This window comes from Mobula hypostoma, chromosome 26 (genome assembly GCF_963921235.1).
Source record: "Mobula hypostoma chromosome 26, sMobHyp1.1, whole genome shotgun sequence".
In the NCBI taxonomy this organism is placed as follows: domain Eukaryota; kingdom Metazoa; phylum Chordata; class Chondrichthyes; order Myliobatiformes; family Myliobatidae; genus Mobula; species Mobula hypostoma.
This window is the reverse complement of record NC_086122.1, coordinates 5,611,112-5,635,227: the sequence shown is the minus strand read 5'-3', so window position 1 is coordinate 5,635,227 and position 24,116 is coordinate 5,611,112. Positions and strand designations below refer to the sequence as shown.

The following is a 24,116-nucleotide window of genomic DNA, read 5'->3' as shown; positions in this document are numbered from 1 at the left end:
CGTAGCTACTGCTCCAGCGATCTCTTCTCTCACTTCCCACAGCAACCTGGGGTATATCACGTCCAGCCCTGGAGACTTATCAATCTTGATGTTTTTAAGAAGATCCAACACTTCTTCCTTAATCTCCACATTGTCCAGCACACAGGTCTGTTCTATTTCGACCTCACCCTGATCAAGGTCCTTTTCACTTGTAAATACTGAAGCAAAGTATTCATTTAGGACCTCCCCAACCTCCTCAGCCTCCAGGCACATTGCCTTCTTTATCCTTTAGCGGCCCCACCTTCATTCTTGTCATCCTTCTGTTCTTCACATACGCATAGAACGCCTTGGGGTTCTCCTTCATCCTACATGCCAAGGCCTTCTCATGCCCCCTTCGAGCTCTCCTAAGTCCTTTCTTAAGCTCCTTCCTGGCTACCCTATATTTCTCATGAGCCCCTCCTGCTTCCTGCTTCTTACATCTAACATATGCTTCCTTCTTCCTCTTGACAAGTTGCCTCATGTGTTTCGTCAGCCACAATTCCCTTTTCCTACCGTTTTTTCCTTGTCTCAGTGGGACAAACCTATCCTGAACCCAGCACAAGTAGTCCCTAAACTTCCTCCACATTACTTCTGTTCTTTCACCCTTGAACATCTGTTTCCAATTTACTCTTACTAGTTCCTGCCTCATCCCTTCATAGTTAGCCCTTCCCCAGTTAAGCACTTTCCCATTTCATCTGTTTTTATCCTTTTCTATAGCTATGCTGAAGCTAAGGGAGTTGTGGTCACTCTCACCAAAATGCTCCCCCACCAAGAGGTCTGCCACCTGACCAGGTTCATTACCCAGAACTAGATCCAGTATGGCCTCTCCTCTCGTCGGCCGGTCCACATGCTGTGTCGGGAACCCTTCTTGAACACACCGGACAAATTCAGCCCCATCTATCCCCCTTGCAGTCAGGAGGTGCCACTCAATATGAGGGAAGTTGAAATCACCCATAACTACAACTCTGTATTTCCTGCACCATTCTAAAATCTGCCCTCTTATCAGCTCCCCGGTGTCCCGAGGGCTATTTGGGGGCCTATAGACTACTCCTAGCACAGTGATCGATCCCTTCCTATTTCTGACTTCCACCCACACCGACTCAGTGGACACTCCCTCTGCAGCGTCCTCCCTTTCTATAGCCGTCATACTATTCCTGACCAGTAATGCTACTCCCCCCACTTTCTACCTCCCATCCTATTCCTTTTAAAACACCTAAACCCCGATACCTGCATCAGCCAATCCTGCCCTTCCTCCAGCCAAGTTTCAGTAACAGCCACAACATCGTAGTTTCACGTACTGATCCATGCTCTAAGTTCATCCCCTTTATTCCTAATACTCCTAGCGTTGAAATAGACACATTTCAACCCCTCTAACTGGCTACATTTATGTTTTGTCCCCTGCCTGTCCTTCTTCACCAACTCAGAACACATAGCATCATGCCCTTGTCCTTCTACCCTAATCTCTGCACTCACATTCTGATTCCCACCCCCCTGCCAAACCAGTTTAAACCCTCACCAACAGCTCTAGCAAACCTGCCTGCCAGGATATTGGTCCCTTTCCAGTTCAGGGCTCCCGCTTAGTCCATTTTTCTCCAATTACTTTTCTGTCTCTTGATCCACCTGGTCTCTGTTACCCTGTCTCTTTCCCTTTCCTCACCATCTCCATCTGCATCTCGATCTACACTTCACCTACTGTTACACTGCCTCTTTCCCTTTCCATACTATCTCCATCTGCATCTCGATCTACACTTCACCTACTGTTACACTGCCTCTTTCCCTTTCCATACTATCTCCATCTGCATCTCAATCTGTACTTCACCTACTGTTACCCTGCCTCTTTCCCTTTCCTCACCATCTCCATCTGCATTTTGATCTGTACTTCTCCTGCTGTTACCGTCTCTTTACCTTTCCTCACCATCTCTATCTCCAGCTTGATCTGCATCTTCACCTACTCACTCCTCCTTCCCTTTACTCCTCTTCTCCTATCCAACCCTTTGTTCCTTCCACCTATCACCTCCCAGCTCCTGATATCGTTTGCACTCTCCCACTCCCTTATTAGCCTGTCACCTCTCCCCCACCTCCACGGATCCACCTATCACCCACCACCTCTTGCTCCATCCCTTCCCTCCACCTTTTTATACGACCTCCCCTCTGACTTTTCAGGTGTGATGAATGGTCTCAATCTAAAATGCCAATTGTCTGATTACCTCCATAGATGCTGTCTGAGTTCCTCCTTTGTGTGTTGCTAAGAAATGTAATTTTTTCTTCTTCCTCTTCACCTCCAAGCATCTCCTCTCCCACTCACCCACCCACCTTCCCCCTCACTTGGTGTCACCTATCACCTATCAGCTTATACTTCTACCCCCTCCTCCTTATTCTGATTTCTGCCCTCTTCCTTTTCAGTCATCATGAAGGGTCTCAGCCTGAAATATCGACTGTTTCTTCCCCTCCATAGATGCGGCCTGATTTGCTAAATTCCTTCGGCATTCTGTGTGTGTTACCCTGGATTTCCAGCATCTGCAGAATCTCTTGTGTTCATGAATTTTTTTATTTGATCACTCAAAGCCTTAAAAGGTGCCAGGTATTTTTGGAGAGTTTCTCTGAGCTAATCTTCCCCTCTGAGTACAATCAGAGGCCAGTGGCTGGCGTCCCATCCCACTGACACAAACTTTTGAAGGTGCCCTGGTGAATCCTGAGCTCTGGTTCGTGTTGGCATTTCCCGGATTACCGAGTGGTTCGGAGTGATCACTGTTGCTAGTGTGCACAAAACTGGAGGTGTCTTCCATTGTCCACAGACTTGGATTATGTCCGGTGGATATTCTCAGGTATCCATTATGTTTAATATTGTAGGTATGTCCCATGTGGCGAGTCTACACATGTCCCATGGGCTCGCTATGTTGCTGCTTGGTTTGAACAGGTCTCGCAACACGGCCTTGCACTCACACCACCGAAAGAATTATCTTTTGCTTCCAACTAGACATACTGAGAATGTTAACAGAAGGTTTTTGAGCTACCAGTGCAATGGATGGGTTTGACTACGAGATTATGCAAAAGTTGAGCGAGTTTTCCCCAGTAATGTTCTGCTGAGCTGGGAGTGAGGTCACTTGGTATTTATCCTATACTGTATCTGCCTTGGTTGAGGCAGTGTAGAGGGACCTTTGCTCTGTTAGGATATTGTTTTCCTGGCTGGATGTTGGGATTGGTTCTTTAAACTGCTCAGCACATTCACACACCACACAGCTTCGTTCTTCCTGGAAATGGAGCGCAATTCTTTAAAAAGGAGAGCTGCACCTGATACTACTATGAAGCATCACTCTACACCCTGTTCCTAACTGGAGCTGCTTTGTACACTGGGCCTGAGGACACTGCCTCGGTCCGCAACATACTGCATCACCACTCCTGTTTTGTGATTCAGTGTAGCCAGCCTGATCACTGATATCCTCCATTTCCATTGTATCTGTAGACCCTGTGAGTCGGGGCGTGAGCTCCCTCCGTGATGTGCACTGCTCATTTGGCCACTGGTTTCCATCTGTGACCAACCTCTGCTCTTGTAAAATTCCCTCATCAACAGCGCCAGACAGCCCAGGCATCCCCAGTAACACCAGTGCATAAACTATTGGATTCTTCTAGATCTTCTAAGCAGAAGTACTGTGAAGCAATAAATATTTGATGACCCCAGATCAGCACTGGGGATTAAACAGTTGCTGCAGTCAGGCAGTGATGAACCTTCTGCCAATTAATAGGGGCGACAGTTCTGTTTAACAAAGCCTTTGGATATCTTATTCACCCTGCAAACTCATGACATCCCATGTTTAATTCCGGCTTGCTTCTCTCTGCTGATGGTGTTAATTCTTGCTGAAGGTTTTCACTGGTATCTCGTCCAATTATTCATTCTACATTTCATATTTCACAAGAGCAATGAAGGCAGCGATTCGGCCCATTGAGTCAATGATAACTTTGAGAGCATTGAATCTTTCCCGTGATCAGTTCTCTTGCAGGTGCCTATTCGTGATATCCCACTGATTCTCAGACCACCCAGCAAACACCAGTTCAGTAGCTGACTAACCTGCCAGCCAGCAGATCTGCTGGCCGTGGGAGCAAACAGGAGCACCTGGGAGCTACATGTGGAACATGGACACGCCTCACAGACAGCAGACAAGGTCAGAATCGACCGTGCTTGCAGTGTGAGATGGGCTGTCCCTGAGTGGCCCGTGGTGGTATTTCAGCTCCACCCTGGACCACTTCAACTCCTTCAAATTCCCAGTAAATTTTATCATCAAAGTACATGTCCACTCAGTGTTACTTTATTAGGTACCTCCTGTATCTAACAAAGTGGCCGCTGAGTGTGTGCTCGTGGTCATCTGGTGCTGTAGCCCATCCACTTCAAGGTAGTAAGTATTGTGCATTCAGAGATGCTCTTCTGCATGCCACTGTTGTAATGCGTGGTTACTCGAGTGACTGTCACCTTCCTGTCAGTCTTGAACCAGTCTGGCCATTCTCCTCTGACCTCTCCCACTAACAAGGTGTTTTTCTCCGCGGAACTGCCATTCACTGGATTTTTTGTTTTATTTTTGCACCATTCTCTGTAAACGCTAGAGACTGTTGTGTGTGAAAGTCCCAGGAGATCAGCAGTTTCTGAGATACTCAAACCAACCCGTCTGGCATCAACAATCATTCCACGGTCAAAGTCACTTAGATCACATTTCTTCCCCATTCTGATGTTTGGTCTGGACAACAACCGAACCTCTTGACCATGTCTGCATGCTTTTATGCGTTGAGTTGCTGCCACATGATTGGCTGATTAGATATTTATATGAATGAGCAGTGTACAGGTGTACCTAATAAAGTAGCCACTGAGTGTATATTACCACCTACTACCTTGAGGTTCATTTACTTGCAGGCATTTACAGAAAAATGAAGACATACAATAGAATTTATGAAAAACTATACATAATAGCCAATGTGCAAAAGAAGACAAATTGTGCAATTGAAAAGAGAAAGATAATACAGAGAACCTGAGTTGTAGAGTCCTTGAAAAAGTCTGGAGGTAGAGGGATCAGTTCGGAGTTGTGGTGAATAAAGTTATCCACACCAGTTCAGGACCCTGATGGTCACAGGCTCACCCTACAACCATTAACTTGTGGGTGGTTGTCAGCAGTTTCTTCCACTTCTCCACTGGTGGCAAACTCCTCCAGCTCTCCCTGAAGTAAATTCAGGCACTGCAGACGTGAGCACAAGTCTCCAGCTGCCACCTGAGGAAAGGCTACATAATAAGATCCCGTGGCACGGAAACGGGATGTGGACTGATCCTGATGTTCTGGTCTTTTAATCCCTCAATCAACATAATACAATAAACACTTACCTGTCGTTATTGCCTTGCTGCTCGTGGGGCTTTCCTGTGTTTAGTCTGGGTGTTGCCTTACCTGTATTAAATAGCAGTGAAAAAAAAATGCTCTTCATTGGGAGTTGCTGAACGACTGCAAATTCTCTTATGGGTAGTTTAATTTGGATATTCCCTGTAAATCTAATGTTCTCCCAAGTTCCTCTTGGATTTATTGGACTTGGGTTGTTTTGGACTTGGCCACAAGTGAAAGCATCTCCCTGGAATTCGCTCTACCTGTGAGCTGAGGGGGTGGGGGGGTGGAGTGTCATCTGGGTGCTTCCAGCAGGACACCCACTGCATAATGGCCAGAAGCAGCAGCACAAACCGATACTGTCTGGCATCCTTCATCCAGGAGTGCTATGCCCCAGTTTAACAGTCTACTCTGTCTCATTAAGAGTGGCTAATTGAACAGCATCTTCAGGGCCCTATGACTCATCACCACATCTGCTATGACTATTCCCATACCAAGACAATATTCCCATATCGCCAACTCTGCTGGATGTTATCCTAAATCAGGAAAAAAACTGATGCAGTTAACTGCTAGATTTGTGTGTGTGTGTGTGTGTGTGTGTGTGTGTATACGGTTTGTTCGTTCTCTGCAGTGCATATTGTGGCTCATTACCGGCCCTTAAGTAAGTTCTGGAGTTTCATTTTAATTGGTTGATTTATTCAGTGTTAATTGACATGACTCTCACTTGGATGTATGTAGAGGGAATTAGTGCAGTCCTGAGAAAAGCCCCTGCACTATCCAAGACCAGTAAACCTGCTCTCTGCTGATCCGGTAATATGCAGCTGGGAATGGTGAGAGAATTAATCACAGTACACATTCCCTGATCACAGGACCAACCCAGGGTCCTGCAGGTTTTAAATGAAGTTACAGCTGTGATGAGTAAAATATCATAGCCAGTTGGTAGGGATTAAGGTAAATTAATCTCCCTGGTCTTCAGAGCAACACAAGCAAAACGCTGCAGAAGCTCAACAGGTCAGGCAGCATCTTTGGAAAGGAAAGAACAGTTGACATTTTGGGCTGAGACCCTTCATCGATTCTGGAAAAAGAAGGTTGAGCACCTTCACTCTGTCCAACACAAAAGGCGGGGTTTCCTGGTGGCTGTCCATTTTAATTCTACTTCCCATTCCCATTCCAACACGTTGTTCTGTGGTCATGATCAGGTCACTCTCAGGTTAGAGGACCAACACCTTATTTCCACCTGGGTATCCTACAACTTGCCGTGGAAAACATGAACATCAAGTTCTCCAACTTACAAAAATTTCTGCTCCTTCCCCTGTCTCTTTTTCCCTTCTGCCTCCACTCATACCCCTTCTCTTCTCCTCACCTGCTCATCATCTCCCTCTGTTACCCCTCCTCCCTCCCTCTCTTCCATTGTCCACTGTCTCCTACTATCTGCTTCCTCACTCTTCAGCCCTTTAGTTCTTCTAACTATCACCTCCCAGCTTCTTACTACCCCTCACCTGGTCTCACCTGTCACCTGCCAGCTTGTACTTCTTCCCCTCTCCCCACCTTCTTATTCTGGCTGCTACTCCATTTCTTTCCAGTCCTGGTGAAGAGTCTCGATCCAAGATGTTGATTGTTCATTCCTCTCTGTAGATGCTGCCTGATCTACTGAGATCCTCCAGCATTTTGTGTGTGTTGTGCTAGATTTCCAGCATCTACAGGATCGCTTGTGTTTATGACATTCTGGTCTTCAAATTGTTTCACAAGATCTTTTATTTCCACCACTGAGAAAATTCAGTTCTTGTTTTATGCTTAATCCATCCTGTTCCCTGTGTCCCTTGTCCCCTTCACCAATGCTTTGAGGTGAATAGTCCCGAATTCGAATCAGGCTGGCTCCTTACATCCGTGCTGGGTTGAGCATCGATTTAGAAACTTGGCCTCATACAAAACAGACAAATGCTACAGAAACTGCAAAAATGTCACCAGAAGTGCCACAAGGCGTGAAAAAGAACGGTAACAGGAGGCTTCTTAAATTGGGTGACTTAATAGCCTATAGAATACAGAGATAATTTACAAAGATGTTGCTGGGACTTGAGGACCTGAGATATAGGGAAAGGTTGAGTAGGTTAGAACTTTATTCCCTGGAGCATTGGGCAGTGAGGGAGATTTCACAGAGGTATACAACATTATGAGGGGTGTAGATAGGGTAAATGCAAACAGGCTTGAAAGAAGCGAGAACTATAGGTCATAGGTTAAGGGTGAAAGGTAAAATATTTAAGGGGAACCACGCAGAGAGTGATTAGAGTGTGGAATGAGCTGACAGCAGATGTGGTGGAGGGAGGTTCAAATTTAATGTTTAAAAGAAATTTGGATAAGTACATGGATGAGAGGTGTATGGACAGCTATGGTCCAGGTATGATCAATGAGACTAGGCATCCACTATGATGCTCTAATTAACAGGTAGTCAGAGGTAAATGCAGGAGTTGGCCATTGGGTGATTTGGTGTGCTATCCTCTACTGTCAGGGCTCAATTGGTCAAGGGAATGCCCTCTTCCATAATAGCCCAGGCACGTGGTGTCCACAGCTCAGGAATGTTGACCTGCTTGGCGTGACACTCTGCTCTGTTCAACCAGTATGGAGTCAATGAGCTTACATTAATAGAATGTTGTCAGGGATTTTCATTAATGTAACAATCTTCACGGGTGCTGGGGGGTTATGTAGACTCAAGAGAATGCAGATTCTGTAACCGGGAGCAACAAACAATCCGCTGCAGAAACTCAGATGGTGGAGCATCATCTGTGGGGGCGGGGGGGTGGAATTGAGGGATAGGAATTGTTTGAGGTCAAAAGATTCTTGTACAGTAAGGCGATAAACCAAATGTCTATGTAAATTTGATCATTTCTGATTAAGTAGGGTGTTCAGTTCTCCATCTACATTGTACAGAGCTTTCTTCAGTATATTACGGTGCACATCTCTGCTGCCCCCAACAGTGTACAGGTGCCAGCCCTGCACATTGGAGTTTGGATAGGGTCACAATGCTTTCTACCTGCTGGCAATGGGATCTGCTCTCCTTGGACATTTATTGATGGAGCTTGGGCACACTTTCAGGCAGGTTGTCCATGTGCAACCTCCTCTATAGCAACAATTGATGCTAAACAGATGTTAGCATGTGTTTATCCTGAGATCAGTGACCGGGTGCAGTGAGAGTCACGGAGAGAGGCAGCACCAAGACAGGCCCAGCAAGTCCATGCTAACCTTGAGACGTAGGAGCAGAAAGCGGCCTGTCAGCCCATTATCTCTTCCACCATTCCATCATGGTTGGTTACTTTTCCCTCTCAAAGCCATTTCCCTGCCTTCTCCCTGTAACCTTTGACACACTTACTAGTCAGGATCCTATCAATCTCCGCCTTAAATATATCCAAAAACTTGGCCTCCACAAGTCAAGTCAAGTCAAGTCAAGTTGCTTTTTATTGTCATTTCAACCATAACTGCTGGAACAGTACACAGTAAAAACGAAACAACGATCCTCCAGGACCATGGTGCTACCTGAAACAACACAAAACTACACTAGACTACGTGAAACAACACAAAACTACTTTAGACTTCAGGCCTACACGGGACTACATAAAGTGCACAAAATGGTGCAAGGCAGTACAATAATTTATAAACAAGACAATAGGCACAGTAAAGGACTAATTACAATATAATGATGTAAATGTAAACAATGTTTTAGCAGGAATTGAGAAAGAAATGAACAAAAATTGCAAAGGGAGTGGAGTGGTGTTCAGTTGTGTGTGTGTGTGTGTTTAGGAGTGAATTCCACAGATTTGCCTCCCTCCGGATTCCTGCTTGTCTCTATTCTAAAGGGATACCCTGATACCCTTATGTTCTGAGGCTGTGCACTCTGGTCCTAGACTCTCACAGTCTAGGAAATATCCTCTCCACACCCAACACATCTAGGCCTTCCAATATTAGATAGGTTTCAACGAGATTCTGTCTCACTCTTCTAAGCTCCAATGAGTACAGGCCCAGAGCTGTCAAACATTCCTCAACAAACACACACAAAATGCTGGAGGAACTCGGCAGGCCAGGCAGATCTATAGAAAAGAGTACAGTCAACATTTCAGGCCAAGACTCTTCAGTAGGACTGGAGAAAAAAAAAGATGAGGAATAGAGTTAAAAGGTGTGGGGAGGGGAGGGAGAAACACAATGGTGCTAGGTAAAACTGCAGGGGTGGGTGAAGTAAAGAGCTGGGAGGTTGATTGGTGAGTTAGATACAGGGCTGGAGAAGGGGGAATCTAATAGAAGAGATAGAAGGCCATGGAAGACAGAAAAGGGGGAGGAGCACCGGAGAAAGGGGATGGGCAGGCAAAGAGATGAGGTGAGAGAGGGAAAAGGGGATGGAGAATGGTGAAGGAGAGCGGGTGGGGGAGCACTTACCGGAAGTTCGAGAAATTGATGTTCATGCCATCAGATTGGAGGCTACCCAGACGGAATATAAGATGTTGTTCCTCCAACCTAAGCTGATGCTTCTTGTACATTAACCCTTTCACTCTAGGATCATTCTCATCAAGTTCTTCGGATCCTCTCCAAGGCCAGCATGTCCTTGCTCAGATATGGGCCCTGAAACTGCTCACAGTTCTCCAAGTGCCCTATAAAGTCTCAGCATTACATCATTGCTCTCATATTCTAATCCTCGCAAGATGAATGCTAACATTGCATTTGCCTTCCTTACCATCGACTCTATCTGCAAATTAACCCTTAGGGAATCCTGTTCTGGGACTCCCAAGTCCATTTGCATCTCTGATTTCTGAACTTGCTCCCCATTTATAAAATAGCCTTTATTCCGTCCATCAAAGTTCATGACAATACACTTTGCCACACTTTTTCCCATCTGCCATTTCTTTGCCCAATTTCCTAAACTTTCTAAGTCCTTCTGCAGACTCCCTGCTTCCTCAACGCTACCTGCCACTCCACCTATCTTTCCATCATCTGCAAAGTTAGCCACAAAGCCATGAATTCGGTCATTGAAATCATTGACGTATAACATAAAAAGCCCAGGGAATCCAACACCAACCCCTGCAGAGCGCCACTAGTCACCAGCAGCCAACCAGAAAAGGCCATCTGTATTCCCATTCTTTGCTTTCTGCTAGTCAGCTAGTTTATTTCTAGCTCTTATCTTGTTTAACAGCCTCATGTGAGGCACCTTGCCAAAGGCCTTCTGAAAATCCAAGTAAACAACATCCACTGGCTCTCCTTTGTCTATCCTGCCTGTTATTTCCATGAAGAGTTCCAACAGATTTGTTGAGCAACATCTGCCCTTGAGGAAACCATGTTGAATTTGGTCTGTGATCTCATGTACCTTCAAGTAAAGTTTTTTAGGGAGGCATCGTAACGTAACGGTTAGCCTAATGCTATTACAGTGTAAGTGTTGGTACATGGCCAAGTGGTTAAGGTGTTTGTCTAGTAATTTGAAGGTCGCTAGTTCGAGCCTTGGCTAAGGTAGCATGTGTGTCCTTGAGAAAGGCACTTAACCACACATTGCCCTGCGACCACACCGGTGCCAAGCTGTATGGGTCCTAATGCCCTTCCCTTGGACAACATTGGTAGCATGGAGAGGGGAGACTTGCAGCATGGGCAACTGCTGGTCTTCCATATAACCTTGCCCAGGCCTGCGCCCTGGAAACCTTCCAAGGCGCAAATCCATGGTCTCACGAGACTAACAGATGCCTGTAATTACAGTGTAAGCAACCGGGGTTCAATAACGCTGCTCTGTGTAAGGAGTTTGTACAGCCTGTTGCGACAGCTTTGGTTACTCCAGTTCCCTCCTACATTTCAAAGACATATGGGTCAGTAGGTTAGTTGATCATATAGATGTAATTGGGACGTGGGTGCAATTGGGACGTGGGTGTAATTGGGACACGGGTGTAATTGGGTGGTGCGGACTCATTGGTCTGGAAGGGCCTGTTCCTGTGCTGTATCTCTAACAAATAAAACCTTAATAATAGGCTCTAGCATTCTGCCAACCACTGAAGTCAGGGTAACTGCCCTACCGCTTCCTGTCTTTTGCCTCCTTCCCTTCGAAAGAGCGGAGAGACAAGGCAGTAATGGTGATCTGATCATTTCTTGGAATGGCCCATTCTGCTAAGTTGGCTTCTTATATATACTGAAGTTCAGTGAAAAACTGAGCTTGTATGCCATCCGTGCAGATCAATTGATTGCATCTGTGCATCGAGGTAATACAAGGTTAAAAACAATATCCAGTAATAATCATACATATAATAAAAATAATATATTTGTAGGTCAACCAGAACTAAAACTGGAAAGAGTGCAGAATAAATGCTGTATGACTTTATAAATGTTGATAAGTACGTGGATGTGAGGGGTATAGAGGGCTATGTTCCACGTGTGGGTTGACAACCTCGCAGGTCAGCAGGGACTAGATGGGTCGAAGTGCTGCAGTGCTTTAAAGTGTTGTAGTTGCCGAGGAAGTGCAGCGCAGGCAGGCGATAGGCTGCAGGGCCACAATGAGGTAGATAGTGGGATTATTGATTTAGGGAACCATTCAGTGGTCCTGTAGTGGTCAGTCAGAAACTGTCATTGAGCCTGGCAGTGATTGCTATGAATGTTTGGGGATTTTATTTGCATAGCATAAAGTTTGGCTTTTGATTTACCTCACAATTAAAAATCCCTGATGGATCAGAAGAGTTAGCAACAAAGCAGCATACTTAGCAAGACCTGACAGGGAGATGAGAAGGGAGTGGGCCTCAAGAGGGTCGAACCATCTCTGTGGCATTCCTCCATGCCCCTATTCTATCACATTCAGAAAGTTCTGCTCAGCAGAATACTGCAGCTGCTGCGTGTTTCTCTTGTGCTGTGGTGTCCTGCCCACAGGGAACCTGACTACAGCGCTCTACGTTACTATACACAGAGACCTCCTTCCCCCACCAGCTGACCTGGATTTTCAGCTCCTCTGCTAAAGGCCTGTCTTTTTCAGACAGGTCCAATCTCGAGTCCCATCCACACCCAATGTGCCCCTGACAACACCCACTCCCTTCTCTCCTCCTGGTAATGGTATACATTCCACCCCTGGCCAATGTCAGGCAAGCACTGGAGGAGCTGGGCACTGTGATCAGCAGTCACAAACAAGGGCATCCAAATCCCTTACTTATCACTGTGGGTGACCTCAAGCAGACCAGCATGATGAAATCTCCGAAAAACTATCACCAACATATCACCTGTGGAACCAGAAGAGCCAACACACTTGACCACTGCTACACCACCATCCAGAGCACTTACTGTGCCATCCCATGCCCACAGTTTGGAAAGCCTGATCACCCGGCTGTACTTCTACTCCCGGCGTATAGACAGAGACTAAAGTGCGCGGCACCAGTGGTGAGGGTCAGGAAGGTATGGTCAAAGGAGGGGGAGGAGTGCTTGCATACATGACTGCTTTGAGCAGATGGACTGGATGGTATACTGGGATTCATCTTCAAATCTGAATGAATACACCCCAGCTGTCACCGACTTCTTTGACACCTGTGTGGTTGAGTTTGTGCCTTCGAGAACATATCGGACACACCCAAACCAAAAGCCATGGATGAACCAGGAGATTCATAGTTTCCTGAGGGCTCGATCTGTGGTATTCAAGACTGGTGACCCAGAACTATACAAGAAGTCCAGGTATTAAATATAGAAGTCTTTTTTTAAGAGCAACCAAAAAATTCATTTGAAGTTAGAGACGGAATTGGATACACATCAGCTCTGCCAGGGTTTTCAGGCCATTACTCCCTACAAGGCAAAATCTAACTTCATGAATGACTGTGATGTTTCACTCCCAAATGAGCTCAACACCTTTTATGCAATGCTTTGAAAGGGAGAATAAAATAATATTTCTGAATCCCTGCAGCGCGGGGTGACCCTGTGATCTCTGTCTCAGAGGCTGGTGTCAGAACATATTTCGAAAGGGTCAGGGCCCTCTTGATGTACCTGGTAAGGCATTGAAAACCTATACCAATAGACTGGCAGGAGTGCTCAAGGCTGCAGTTGAAGATTTCCTCCTGCTTCAGGAGGGTGACAGTGCTGCTGGTGCCTAAGAAGAGTGGGGTGAGCTATCTCAATGAACATCACCCATTAGCACTCACATCTACTGTGATGATGTGCTTTGAGAGGTTGGTCATGGCCAGATTCAACACCTGCCTAAGCAAGGACTTGGACTCATTTCAGTTTGTCCATGACCACAATAGGTCTCACTGGCTCTCCACTTGGCCTTGGATCACATGGACAATGGCAATACCTATGTTAGGTTGCTGCTTATTGATTACAGCTCTGCTTTCAACACAATCTTACCTTCAGTTCTAATCAATAGGCTCCAAATCCTGTGCCTCTGTACCTCCCTCTGCACCTGGATCCTTGACTATAGTCAATGCAGATCAGAAATAACATCTCTTCTTCACTGGCAATCAACATTGGCACACCTCAGGGATGCATGCCTAGCCCGCTGCTCTACACTTTCTACACCCACGACTGTGTGGCTATGTACTGCTCAAACACCATCTACCAATTTCCCAATGACACAAATATAGTTGGCAGAATTTCAGATGGTGACGAGGAGGCATACAGGAGCAAGATAGATCAGCTGGTAGAGTGGTGTCGCAATAACAATCTTGCACTCAACGTCAGAAAGACTAATTAAATGATTGTGGACTTCAGGAAGGGGAAGTTGAGGGAACACACACCAGTCCTCATCAAGGGATCAACAATAGAAAGGGTGAGTAATTTCCAGTTCTTGGGTGTCAACATGTCTGAAGATCTACCCTGGATCCAACATATTACAAAGAAGGGACTACAGTGACTAACTTTCATAGAAGCTTGAGGAGACTTGGTATGTCACCAAAGACTCTCTCAAATTTTTGCAGGAGAGCATTCCAACTGGTTGCAATACCATCTGATATGGAGGGGCCACTGCACAGGATTGGAAAAAGCTGCAGAAAGTTGTAAACTCGGCCAACTCCATCCTCGGCCTCCCCAGCATCCAGGACACCTTGAAAAGTCAGCATCCACCATTTAGGACCTCCATCAACCAGGACATGCCCTCTTCTCTTTCCTACCATCAAGGAAAGGAAGCATGAAGACACACTCACAATGTATAGCTTCTTCCCCTCCACCATCAGGTTCCTGAATGGACAATGAACCCATGAACACATCCTCAGCGTTTTTCCTCTCTTTGTGCACTTGTTATTTAATTTAATTTTCCTTTTATATATACTTCTATTATAATTTATTGTCTTGTATTGCAATGCCCGCTGCCGCAAAACAACAAATTTCACAACATATGCCAGTGACACTAAACCTGATTCTGATTCCTTGCTGTCTGAGACAGACATGAAGCTGTTTTGAATGTGGAAAGTGGATTCCTACCTCCCTGCTGTTTGCGGGAACAAAGCTAGCGCATGGTCAGGAGGGAACTTCATCACACCCGTCCAGTGGTAGAGCAGTGCAGAGTCTCCAGGCAATTCTCAGCTGCACGTTGCTGATGTTCTACGACGTAAATCAGGCAGGCTGGCTGACTTCAGCTGGATTGAAGAGTATTGTATGTAGGCGTGTGCATGCATTTGTGTTTATGCTTAGTGTGTGTGTCCTTCCATTGGCTGACGTAGGCAGACTGCCTGCCTGATTTCCATCGTTAGCCATTCAGGGAATTGAAACCTACTGAATATTGAGAGACCTAGAGAGGAAGTGTAGATGATGTTTCCATTAGTGGGGGAAGTCTGGAACCAGAGGGGAACAGCCCTCTAGTCCATGACTTAGAAGGATGTCCTTTTAGAACATAGATGAGGAGGAAATTCTTTAGGCAGAGGGTGATGAATCTGTGGAATTCATTGCCACACATGGCTGCGGAGGCCAAGTCATTGGTAGATGTATAGGTTCATGGTTAGTCAGGGTGTCAATGGTTATGGACAGAAAGCAGGAGAAAGGTGTTAAGTGGGATAATAAATCAACATGATGGAATGGCGGAACATACTCGATGGGCTGAATGGCCTAATTCTGTTCCCTGGTATTATGGACTTATGGTTTTGCCTCCCACCACAAAATAACGGGACACCTGGAGGTCGACGAGAAGGAAAACAGCCTTTAGCCAAGACCCTTGGAACTTAGTCTGATCCACAGTAATAACATTGAGCTCAAATACCATCTAAAAATTTGCTGACGGTACAACCGTTTTGGTAGAATCTCAGGTGGTGACGAGAGGGCGTACAGGAGCGAGATATGCCAACTAGTGGAGTGGTGCCGCAGCAACAGCCTGGCACTCAATGTCAGTAAGATGAAAGAGCTGACTGTGGACTTCAGGAAGGGTAAGACGAAGGGGCACATACCAATCCTCATAGAGCAATCAGAAGTGGAGAGAGTGAGCAGCTTCAAATTCCTTGGTGTCAAGATCTCTGAGGATCTAACCTGGTCCCAGCATATTGATGTAGTCATAAAGAAGGCAAGACAGTGGCTATACTTTATTAGGAGTTTGAAGAGATTTGGTATGTCAACAAATACGCTCAAAAACTTCTACAGTTGTACCGTGGAGAGCATTCTGACAGGCTGCATCACTGTCTGGTATGGGGGGGGGGTGGTGCTACTGCACAGGACTGAAAGAAGCTGCAGAAGGTTTGTAAATCTAGTCAGCTCCATCTTGGGTATCCAGGACATCTTTAGGAAGCGGTGTTTCAGAAAGGCAGTGTCCATTATTAAAGACCTCCAGCACCCAGGGCATGCATTTTTCTCACTGTTACCATCAGATAGGAGATACAGAAGCCTGAAGGCACACACTCAGCGATTCAGGAACAATTTCTTCCCATCTGCCATCCAATTCCTAAATGGACTTTGAAGCTTTGGACACTACCTCACTATTTTTAATATACAGTATTTCTGTTTTTGCTCATTTTTAAAAATGATCTATTCAATATTTGCAAACACAAGGAATTCTGCAGGTGCTGGAAATTCAAGCAACACACATCAAGGTTGCTGGTGAATGCAGCAGGCCAGGCAGCATCTTTAGGAAGAGGTACAGTCGACGTTTCGGGCCGAGAACCTTCGTCAGGACTAACTGAAAGAAGAGTTAGTAAGAGATTTGAAAGTGGGAGGGGGAGGGGGAGATCCAAAACGATAGGAGAAGACAGGAGGGGGAGGGATGGAGCCAAGAGCTGGACAGGTGATTGGCAAAAGGGATATGAGAGGATCATGGGACAGGAGGCCCAGGGAGAAAGAAAAGGGGAGGGGGGAAGCCCAGAGGATGGGCAAGGGGTATAGTGAGAGGGACAGAGGGAGAAAAAGGAGAGAGAGAGAAAGAATGTGTGTATATAAATAAATAACGGATGGAGTAAGAGGGGGAGGTGGGGCATTAGCAGAAGTTAGAGAAGTCAGTGTTCATGCCATCAAGTTGGAGGCTACCCAGACGGAATATAAGGTGTTGTTCCTCCAACCTGAGTGTGGCTTCATCTTTACAGTAGAGGAGGCCGTGGATAGACATGTCAGAATGGGAATGGGATGTGGAATTAAAATGTGTGGCCACTGGGAGATTCAATATATGCAATTGATTTACTTGTTTATTTATTATGTCTTATTTTATTTCTTGTTATTCTTTTTCTCTCTCTGCTAGATTATGTATTGCATTGAACTGCTGCTGCTAAGTTAACAAATTTCGCGTCACATGCCGGTGATAATAAACCTGATTCTGATTCCGATAGCCTCCCCTGCTCATGTCTTCATTCCTGGACACCTACTCCCCCTGCTCTTTATGGTAACTCCCAGTCTAGCAACATCTCAACTTTAAACCATGAGGGTGACACCAAAAAAGGCAACTTCATCAACAGTGAAGAAGGGTATCAGCTGGGTAAACAAAATTAAATTCAGATAAGTGTGAGATTTTGCATTTTGGAAGGTCAAACCTTGGCAGGGCTTTCACAGTAAACAACCGGACCCTGGGTGGTGTTGCAGAAGAAAGAGACCCTGGTGTGTAGGTCTGAAAGCAGTGCGCCAGGCAGACAGAGTGGTGAAGAAGGCTTTTGGCCTGCTGGCCTTCACCTTTCAGGGCACTGAGTAAAGGTGTTGGGTCGCTATGTTGCAGTTGTGCAGGGGTATTGTGTTCAGTTTAGGTCACCTGGAAAAATGTTATTAAAATGGAAGGAGTATAGAAACGTTTTACAAGGATGTTGCCAGGACTTAAGAGACTGAGTTATAGGGAGAGATTGGATAGGCTAGGACTTTTTATTCCCTTGGAGGCTGGGAGACTGAGAAATGATCTTACAAAGGTATATAAAATCATGACAGGCACAGGAATGGTGAATGCACTCAGTCTTTATCCCAGGGCCAGAAATTCAAGAACTAGCAAGCGTGGATTTAAGGTGAGAGGGGACAGAGTTAAGAGGAATGTTTGAGGCAGCTTTTTTAGACCAAAGGTGGAATGAACTGTCAGAGGAAGTGGGTGAAGCAGTTAGTAACGACTTTTAAAAGACGTTTGGATAGGTACATAGATAAGGAAGGTTTAGGAAGTGAACTAAATTAATGGTGAGCTAAAGATGTGCTTTATCTGTCGCATGTTACATTGAAACATTGCAACGCACAGTGCAATGCGTTGTTTTACGTTACCGACCAACGCAGTCTGGGGTTTGTGCTGAGGGCAGCCTGCTTCCAGCTCCAATATAGCATCCCCACACCTCACTAACCCTAACTGTACGTCTTTGGAATGTGGGGAAAAACTGGAGCACTGGGGGAAATCCACATGGTCACGGGGAGAACATAACTGGTCACCGAATTATAGAAAAGATGTCAATAAAACTGAGAGAGTACAGAGGAGATTTACTAGAATGTTACCTGGTTTTCATCACCTAAGTTACAGAGAAAGGTTGAACAAATTGGGTCTTTATTCTTTGGAATGTAGAAGGTTGAGGGGGGACTTGATAGAGGTATTTAAAATTACGAGGGGGATTGATAAAGTTGACGTGGATAGGCTTTTTCCATTGAAAGTAGGGGAAATCCAAACAAGAGGACATGAGTTGAGAGTTAAAGGGCAAAAGTTTAGGGGTAACATGAGAGGGAACTTCTTTACTCAGAGAGTGGTAGCTGTGTGGAACGAGCTTCCAGCAGAAGTGGTTGAGGCAGGTTCGATGTTGTCATTTAAAGTTAAATTGGATAGATATATATGGACAGGAAAGGAATGGAGGGTTATGGGCTGAGTGCAGGTCGGTGGGACTAGGTGAGAGTAAGAGTTTGATGGACTAGAAGGGCTGAGATGGCTTGTTTCTGTGCTGTGATTGTTTTATGGTTATATGGTTATAACTGCAGAGAAATGGAACAGGCTTGCAGGGGCATCTTGGTTGTCTGGGACTACCTGAGCTCTATGGCTCTCTGCTGGACTTCACATCCTTTCATCGCCTACATTCTGTATTGCTAAACCTTTAGCTTCCACTTCCTAGGATATCAGTGTTCTGGCTCCTTAACCGCAGCACTATTAGTGGCTGAATTTACAGATATCACAGCCAAAGCTGTGATTTCCCTCCCCTAATCCTCCTCTAATCCTCCTCTACTTTAGGCTGCATTGTATCAGAAGCCTCCCTGTCAGAACTTGGGTCACCATCTGGTTGTGTAGCCTGATAATAAATCTTGTTTGGTAATTATAGCTTTCAATCAATTGAGGAAGTTTGTAATGTTGAAGAGACCATATAAATGTAGGTTGTTGCTGCTTGCCACCTAGCCATTGAGATAAAGTGCAAAAGAAAACTCATTAGTCAGCAGCGAGGTCAAATTAAACCACAAATGCCTGTTCTGTACAAACTAGTAAAGGGCAAATCAGAACAGCAGTCAGACAATTACATGTTGTGAGAGAGAGAGATTACAAGTTTCTCTGAAATGGCCTTCCTCTCCTTTATTGATCTTTGTGATTTACAGACCGTTGAGACCCAGGTCTCGTATTATCTACCAGCTCATTTTTCCTGCTTCCTCCCCTCGTCAGTTCAACCCCCTGACGTTCTGTTAGGCTTGGTTTGATGAAGAGCTGTGTTCTCACCTGCTCCCTCATTAAAGACCACTGCTACATCAAGTCACGCTGTGAGAGGACAGGATTCGCTGTGCACCGTTCTGAACTTTGACTTTGTAATCCAATAAAAGATAGTTTTGTACACAGCCACAGAGAGGCTGCCACAGCAATGCATGTTCCTCTGGTCATCACTAGGTGGACAGATGGAATGAACCTCTGTGATCCTGGCTGTTTCCAGAGGCAGTGACTTCACACACACAGCACAGGGCTGCAACGAGGTCTCGGGAGTAGGGAATTGACGTGATGCAGCAATTGTAAACTCCACACTCAGGTACTGAGCTGAAACATACAAACGATTGAATAGTGTGGGGAAGGTTCTTTCTTCAGTCGTCTTTAGGATCTGAGCGTTTCCAACAAAGCCAGTGTTTATTGCCCATACCTGACTGTTCTCGAGAAGTTGGCCACAAGCCAATTGCTCAATGGCAGGTTCTAAGATGAAGTCAGGATGGTCACAACCCGGAGGGGAATCTCTGCGTTGTATCTGGGGTCAAGAATGTACTTTGATAATAAAATTGACTTTGACTTTAACCTGCAGGGAGTGCAGAGATCCCTGCAACTACTTGGTATGGAAGTACACAATTCCATTGAAATATGAAGCGTTAAGCATCCTTTGCCCAGGGTACAGACAGTACTGGTTAGAGACAGATTAAAGCCAGCTAAAGGATAGACTATGGGTGAAACAGAGAGTGAAACTCCTCCCCCTCCATCTCACACCAATATAGTATGCACTACGTACAAGGTGAGCACCTTCCACGTGTGTATTAACCAACATTCCCAGGGCAGGCGCAGTACGGGTTTCATACGTAATATAACTCTTGCCGTATCATATCAGGGTACAGGAAGAGGAGTGATAAGGGGAGGTCTCTACACTCTGGTCCAACCATGGGATAATACAACCTTACCAACAATCCAGCCAAGCTGCACCCCCTGAGTCACAATGGCATTTTCTGTTGAACCAGGTTTGAGGCCATTCCCAATACACTTTGGAAGGGGGCTGCACCAACCCTTGTGGGGCCATAGAATCAACAGAAGCTGGAACATCCAGCATACATTGACCCAGAGTACGATGATAGAGTTGAAAGATCAGTGATCATGCTGGAGTTATGAAGGGCTGCTAGTCCGCTGTGCTTGCTCTAAGTTTTCACCGGTCCTTTCTCATTGTGCTGCCAGTCATCTAAAAGAGCTCGTCAACCCTCCTCTGAGCTCGGAGTTTTCAGTGTGCTGAATCTCGGTTAAAAGCACACACAAATCGAAATGACCTGTTGTCTTTTATTTGAACAGTTGTGAAAAGTGCCAGTGAGGACTCACACGGCGAAGAGCACAGCAGCCCGAGAACAAAATGTACAACGGGGCCACGGGCAAGGCAGCGAGGAATGTCCTGCGGAGCTCCAGTATAAGCGGGGAGATGTACGAGGTGGAGAAGAGTAGCAGCAGTAGGCAGGAGCCGGGGACGGACACCGCCATTAAGAAGAGGAGATCTAGTCTCGGTGCCAAGATGGTTGCCATCGTTGGATTGTCGCAGTGGAGTAAAAGTACAACTCATCTCAATCAGACCAGTAAGTCGAGAAGTAAATGTTTATGCAGGAGGCTGGGGACGATGTACAAGTTGTAAAACACTATTGTAAAAAATCCATTGCAAAGCCATTACTTCTCATGATATGTTCATTGACATGGTGCGCAAGGTTAAATTGGGGAGTGCAGACACTGGAATCTGGGAGAATAAACAAGATGTAAAAAATCAGTGGGTCAGGCAACCTGTGTGGGGAGAGTAGAACTGCCAACATTTCAGGTTGCGATCCTTCGGCTGGACTGAAGGATAGAGGGGTGATTGCCAGTGTAAAAAAGATGACAAGGAAGAGCTGGCAGGTGATGGAGGAGGGAAGGGTAGAAGTTCTGGCGGAGGCTGGGAGGTGATAGCTAGAGATGACAAAGGTTTGAGGATGATGGCGTCTGATAGGAGAGGAAGGTGAAGTTGGAATAAGAGCAGGGATCTGGGGACAGCGGGAGGAATAGTGGGGAGAGGGGAAACAGTGAGGGGTATGTGGGCGATGGGCAGATGGAGAAGATGGAGGAGGGGAAAGTACGGTGATGAGGGTACAGGAGAGGGTGTAGGAGGAACTGAGTAGATCAGGAGGGGGGAGTTAAGGGACAGAGGTGGGGAACAAGTGATCTGATATTAAAGAATTCAGTGTTCTTCCCATTGATTTGTGGATCACCCAGTATGAAACTGAGGGCCTATGTGCTTGCCCAGGAGAAATGCAAAGTTGCTGTGGCACTATCTCAGTAGGGGAGAGCGGTTTACTACTGGCTGATAGTTCCCCTTAACTGTAATTACTGAAATATGTCCAACTGGATTTCAGTGACATCTATTCGGGTTTACTCCGCAATGCCTGGCAGTCGGGTGAATGTACTTAGAAAGTATCTGATTCATTACAAGACACTTCCTGTCCTTTACTACCCTGTTTCCTTCCTTCACCTCTTCCCCATCAATGGAATAAGAGAGGCTCACTGTACTGTTGGGAACTGATGGTGAGTAAAAGTGAGTCAGCATCAGCACACTTTACTCTAGTAGTGTGATACTTTCCTGTTTCACACAAATAACTCTATAGCAAGATGGACTACAAGAACAAAATATTGTTCAGAATGCAGATGATGCCAACAAGGCCCAGCGCTACTTCTTGAGAAGGTGGTGGTTGTGCGTCATAAAGTTGCTTTCACCTGATGTTGGGCGTGGTTTCCCTAGTACTAATGTAGTGTTTATGAAGGAACACCAGAGCAGTTCAAAGTCCAAGATGGTTTGTCACTTGGAGGGAAACTGGCAGGTGGTGGTGATCCAATGTGGCTACCTGCTCTGTCCTGTGATTGCGAGTGACTGAGATTGTGTGCCTTTCGGATGAATATTAAATTCATATCCAGACTCAGTTGCCTAGTTGAAATAGTCTTTCTCTCTCTCTCTCTCTCACTCTCTCCCTCTGTCTCAATCGCTATCTCTGTCCCCCCCCCCCCCCGCCGTCTCTCCCTCTCTCTCTCTCTCTCGGTTTCTCTCTGTCTCTCTGTCTCTCTCTCTCTCTCTCTCTCTTTCTCTGTCTCTCTTTTCCCTGTCTTTCTTCTCTCTCCTCTCTTCTTACACCTCACATCCTCAGGATCCATGTCCTTCATTGACGTGCTACCATGTGAGTCTGGGAATATTTTAGACAAATTGAAAGAATGAGAGGTGGCTTCACTGGGGGTATGTAGGGTCCGGATGCAGGAAGGATGTTTTCGCTGCCTGAGTTGAGAACCAGGGCCACAATCTCAGATTGTGATCACATGGCATTCAATCACTGATTTTGTTAAAAAAATAAATAGATTTCTGGATTTTAATGTTCAAAGTTTGAAGTAAATCATTTATCAAAGTACGTATATGTAACAATATATTATCCTGAGATCACTGACCTTATTAACTCTGGGAATCTCCCAACCATTGCCACAAACTTCATAGTTCTCTTACCCCACACCTCCCATTTCTACCTCCTACCACAAACCTGCCTGTCCAGGTGGACCCATTGTTTCTGCTTGTTCCTGCCCCACCACGTTTATATCTGCGTACCCCAACTCTGTTTTCTTCCCCCCCCCCCCCACCGGTTCAGTCCCTTCCTACCTACATCAATGTCACTTCACACACTCTTGATCTTTTCAAGTTCCCTGGCCCTGGTCATCTCATTTTCACTATGGATGTCCTTCAGGAAGGCCTCCAATCCCTCCACTTCTTTCTGGACAGCAGGCTGAACCAGTTCCCCTCCACCTCCACTCCTCCTCCTAGCAGAACTTGCCCTCACTCTCAATAATTTTCTTTGGCTCCTTCCACTTCCTTCAAACAAAAGGTGTAGCCATGGGCATTTGCATGGGTCCTGGCTATGCCTGCTTTTTTTGTCGGCTATGTGAAACAGTCTATGTTCCAAGCCTATACTGGTATCACTCCCCAACTCTTTCTGCGCTACATCAACAACTGAATTGGTGCTTGCACTTTCTCTGCAGCTGCTATCCATGGCAAATGGCACAGTTCAGAAGGAGTTCTTTGTATCTTCCATCCACGTGGATGTTGTGTCCTACACCCTTAGATTATTTTCCTAGGCAAGTGCATGGCTGGGGGTTGCTGCTTTCAAAGCACAGTTCTTGTAGGTGACTGCCATGTGTCCCTCTCTGCTGTACTTGAACCACATTGAATGAACAGATATGAGATACTTCCCTGGCAAAACAAAGCCATCAGAAAATAGGAGCAGAAGTAGGCCACTTGGCCAATCAGGCCTACACCACTTTTCAATATGATGACGGCTAATCTATACCAGATCTCATCTCCTATCCTGCACCAACTACCCAAAGCTCTGAATCCCCTGCCTTTCTACAGTTTGTGCACTTCCACTTTCAATACCCCAAATGATCCGGCCTTTCTAGCCCTCTCAGAGGAAAGATTCCATAATTTCACCATCCTCTCGCAACAGTTCCTACACATCAGAATTTTAAATGACCGTCTCATTATAATGGTGTTCCCTCAACGGAGATTCTCCAATTTGTGAAAACATCTTGATATCTAACAGCCCTGAGACTGTTATGTTTCAATAAGATTACTCCTCATTCTTCTAAACTACAAATATAACATTGAACTCTCTAAGTTCCAGTCAATTGCTCTCCCTCTG

The 24,116-nt window shown here is 45.7% G+C and overlaps 1 protein-coding gene across 6 annotated transcripts in view; it reads left to right on the top strand.

Annotated features, from left to right (window-relative positions):
* The window catches only part of rims3 (regulating synaptic membrane exocytosis 3), a 320,769-nt gene that overhangs the window by 139,951 nt on the left and 156,702 nt on the right, over positions 1–24,116 (top strand). For 5 of the 6 annotated variants that reach the window (XM_063033771.1, XM_063033774.1, XM_063033772.1 and 2 more), the window contains exon 2: positions 20,722–20,996. In XM_063033771.1, coding sequence (XP_062889841.1) covers positions 20,780–20,996 — 217 coding nt within the window. In that variant the 5' untranslated portion in view covers positions 20,722–20,779. Of the gene's footprint in view, positions 1–19,575; positions 19,712–20,721; positions 20,997–24,116 lie in introns of all 6 variants that reach the window. The other variant, XM_063033773.1, reaches the window with a different exon arrangement.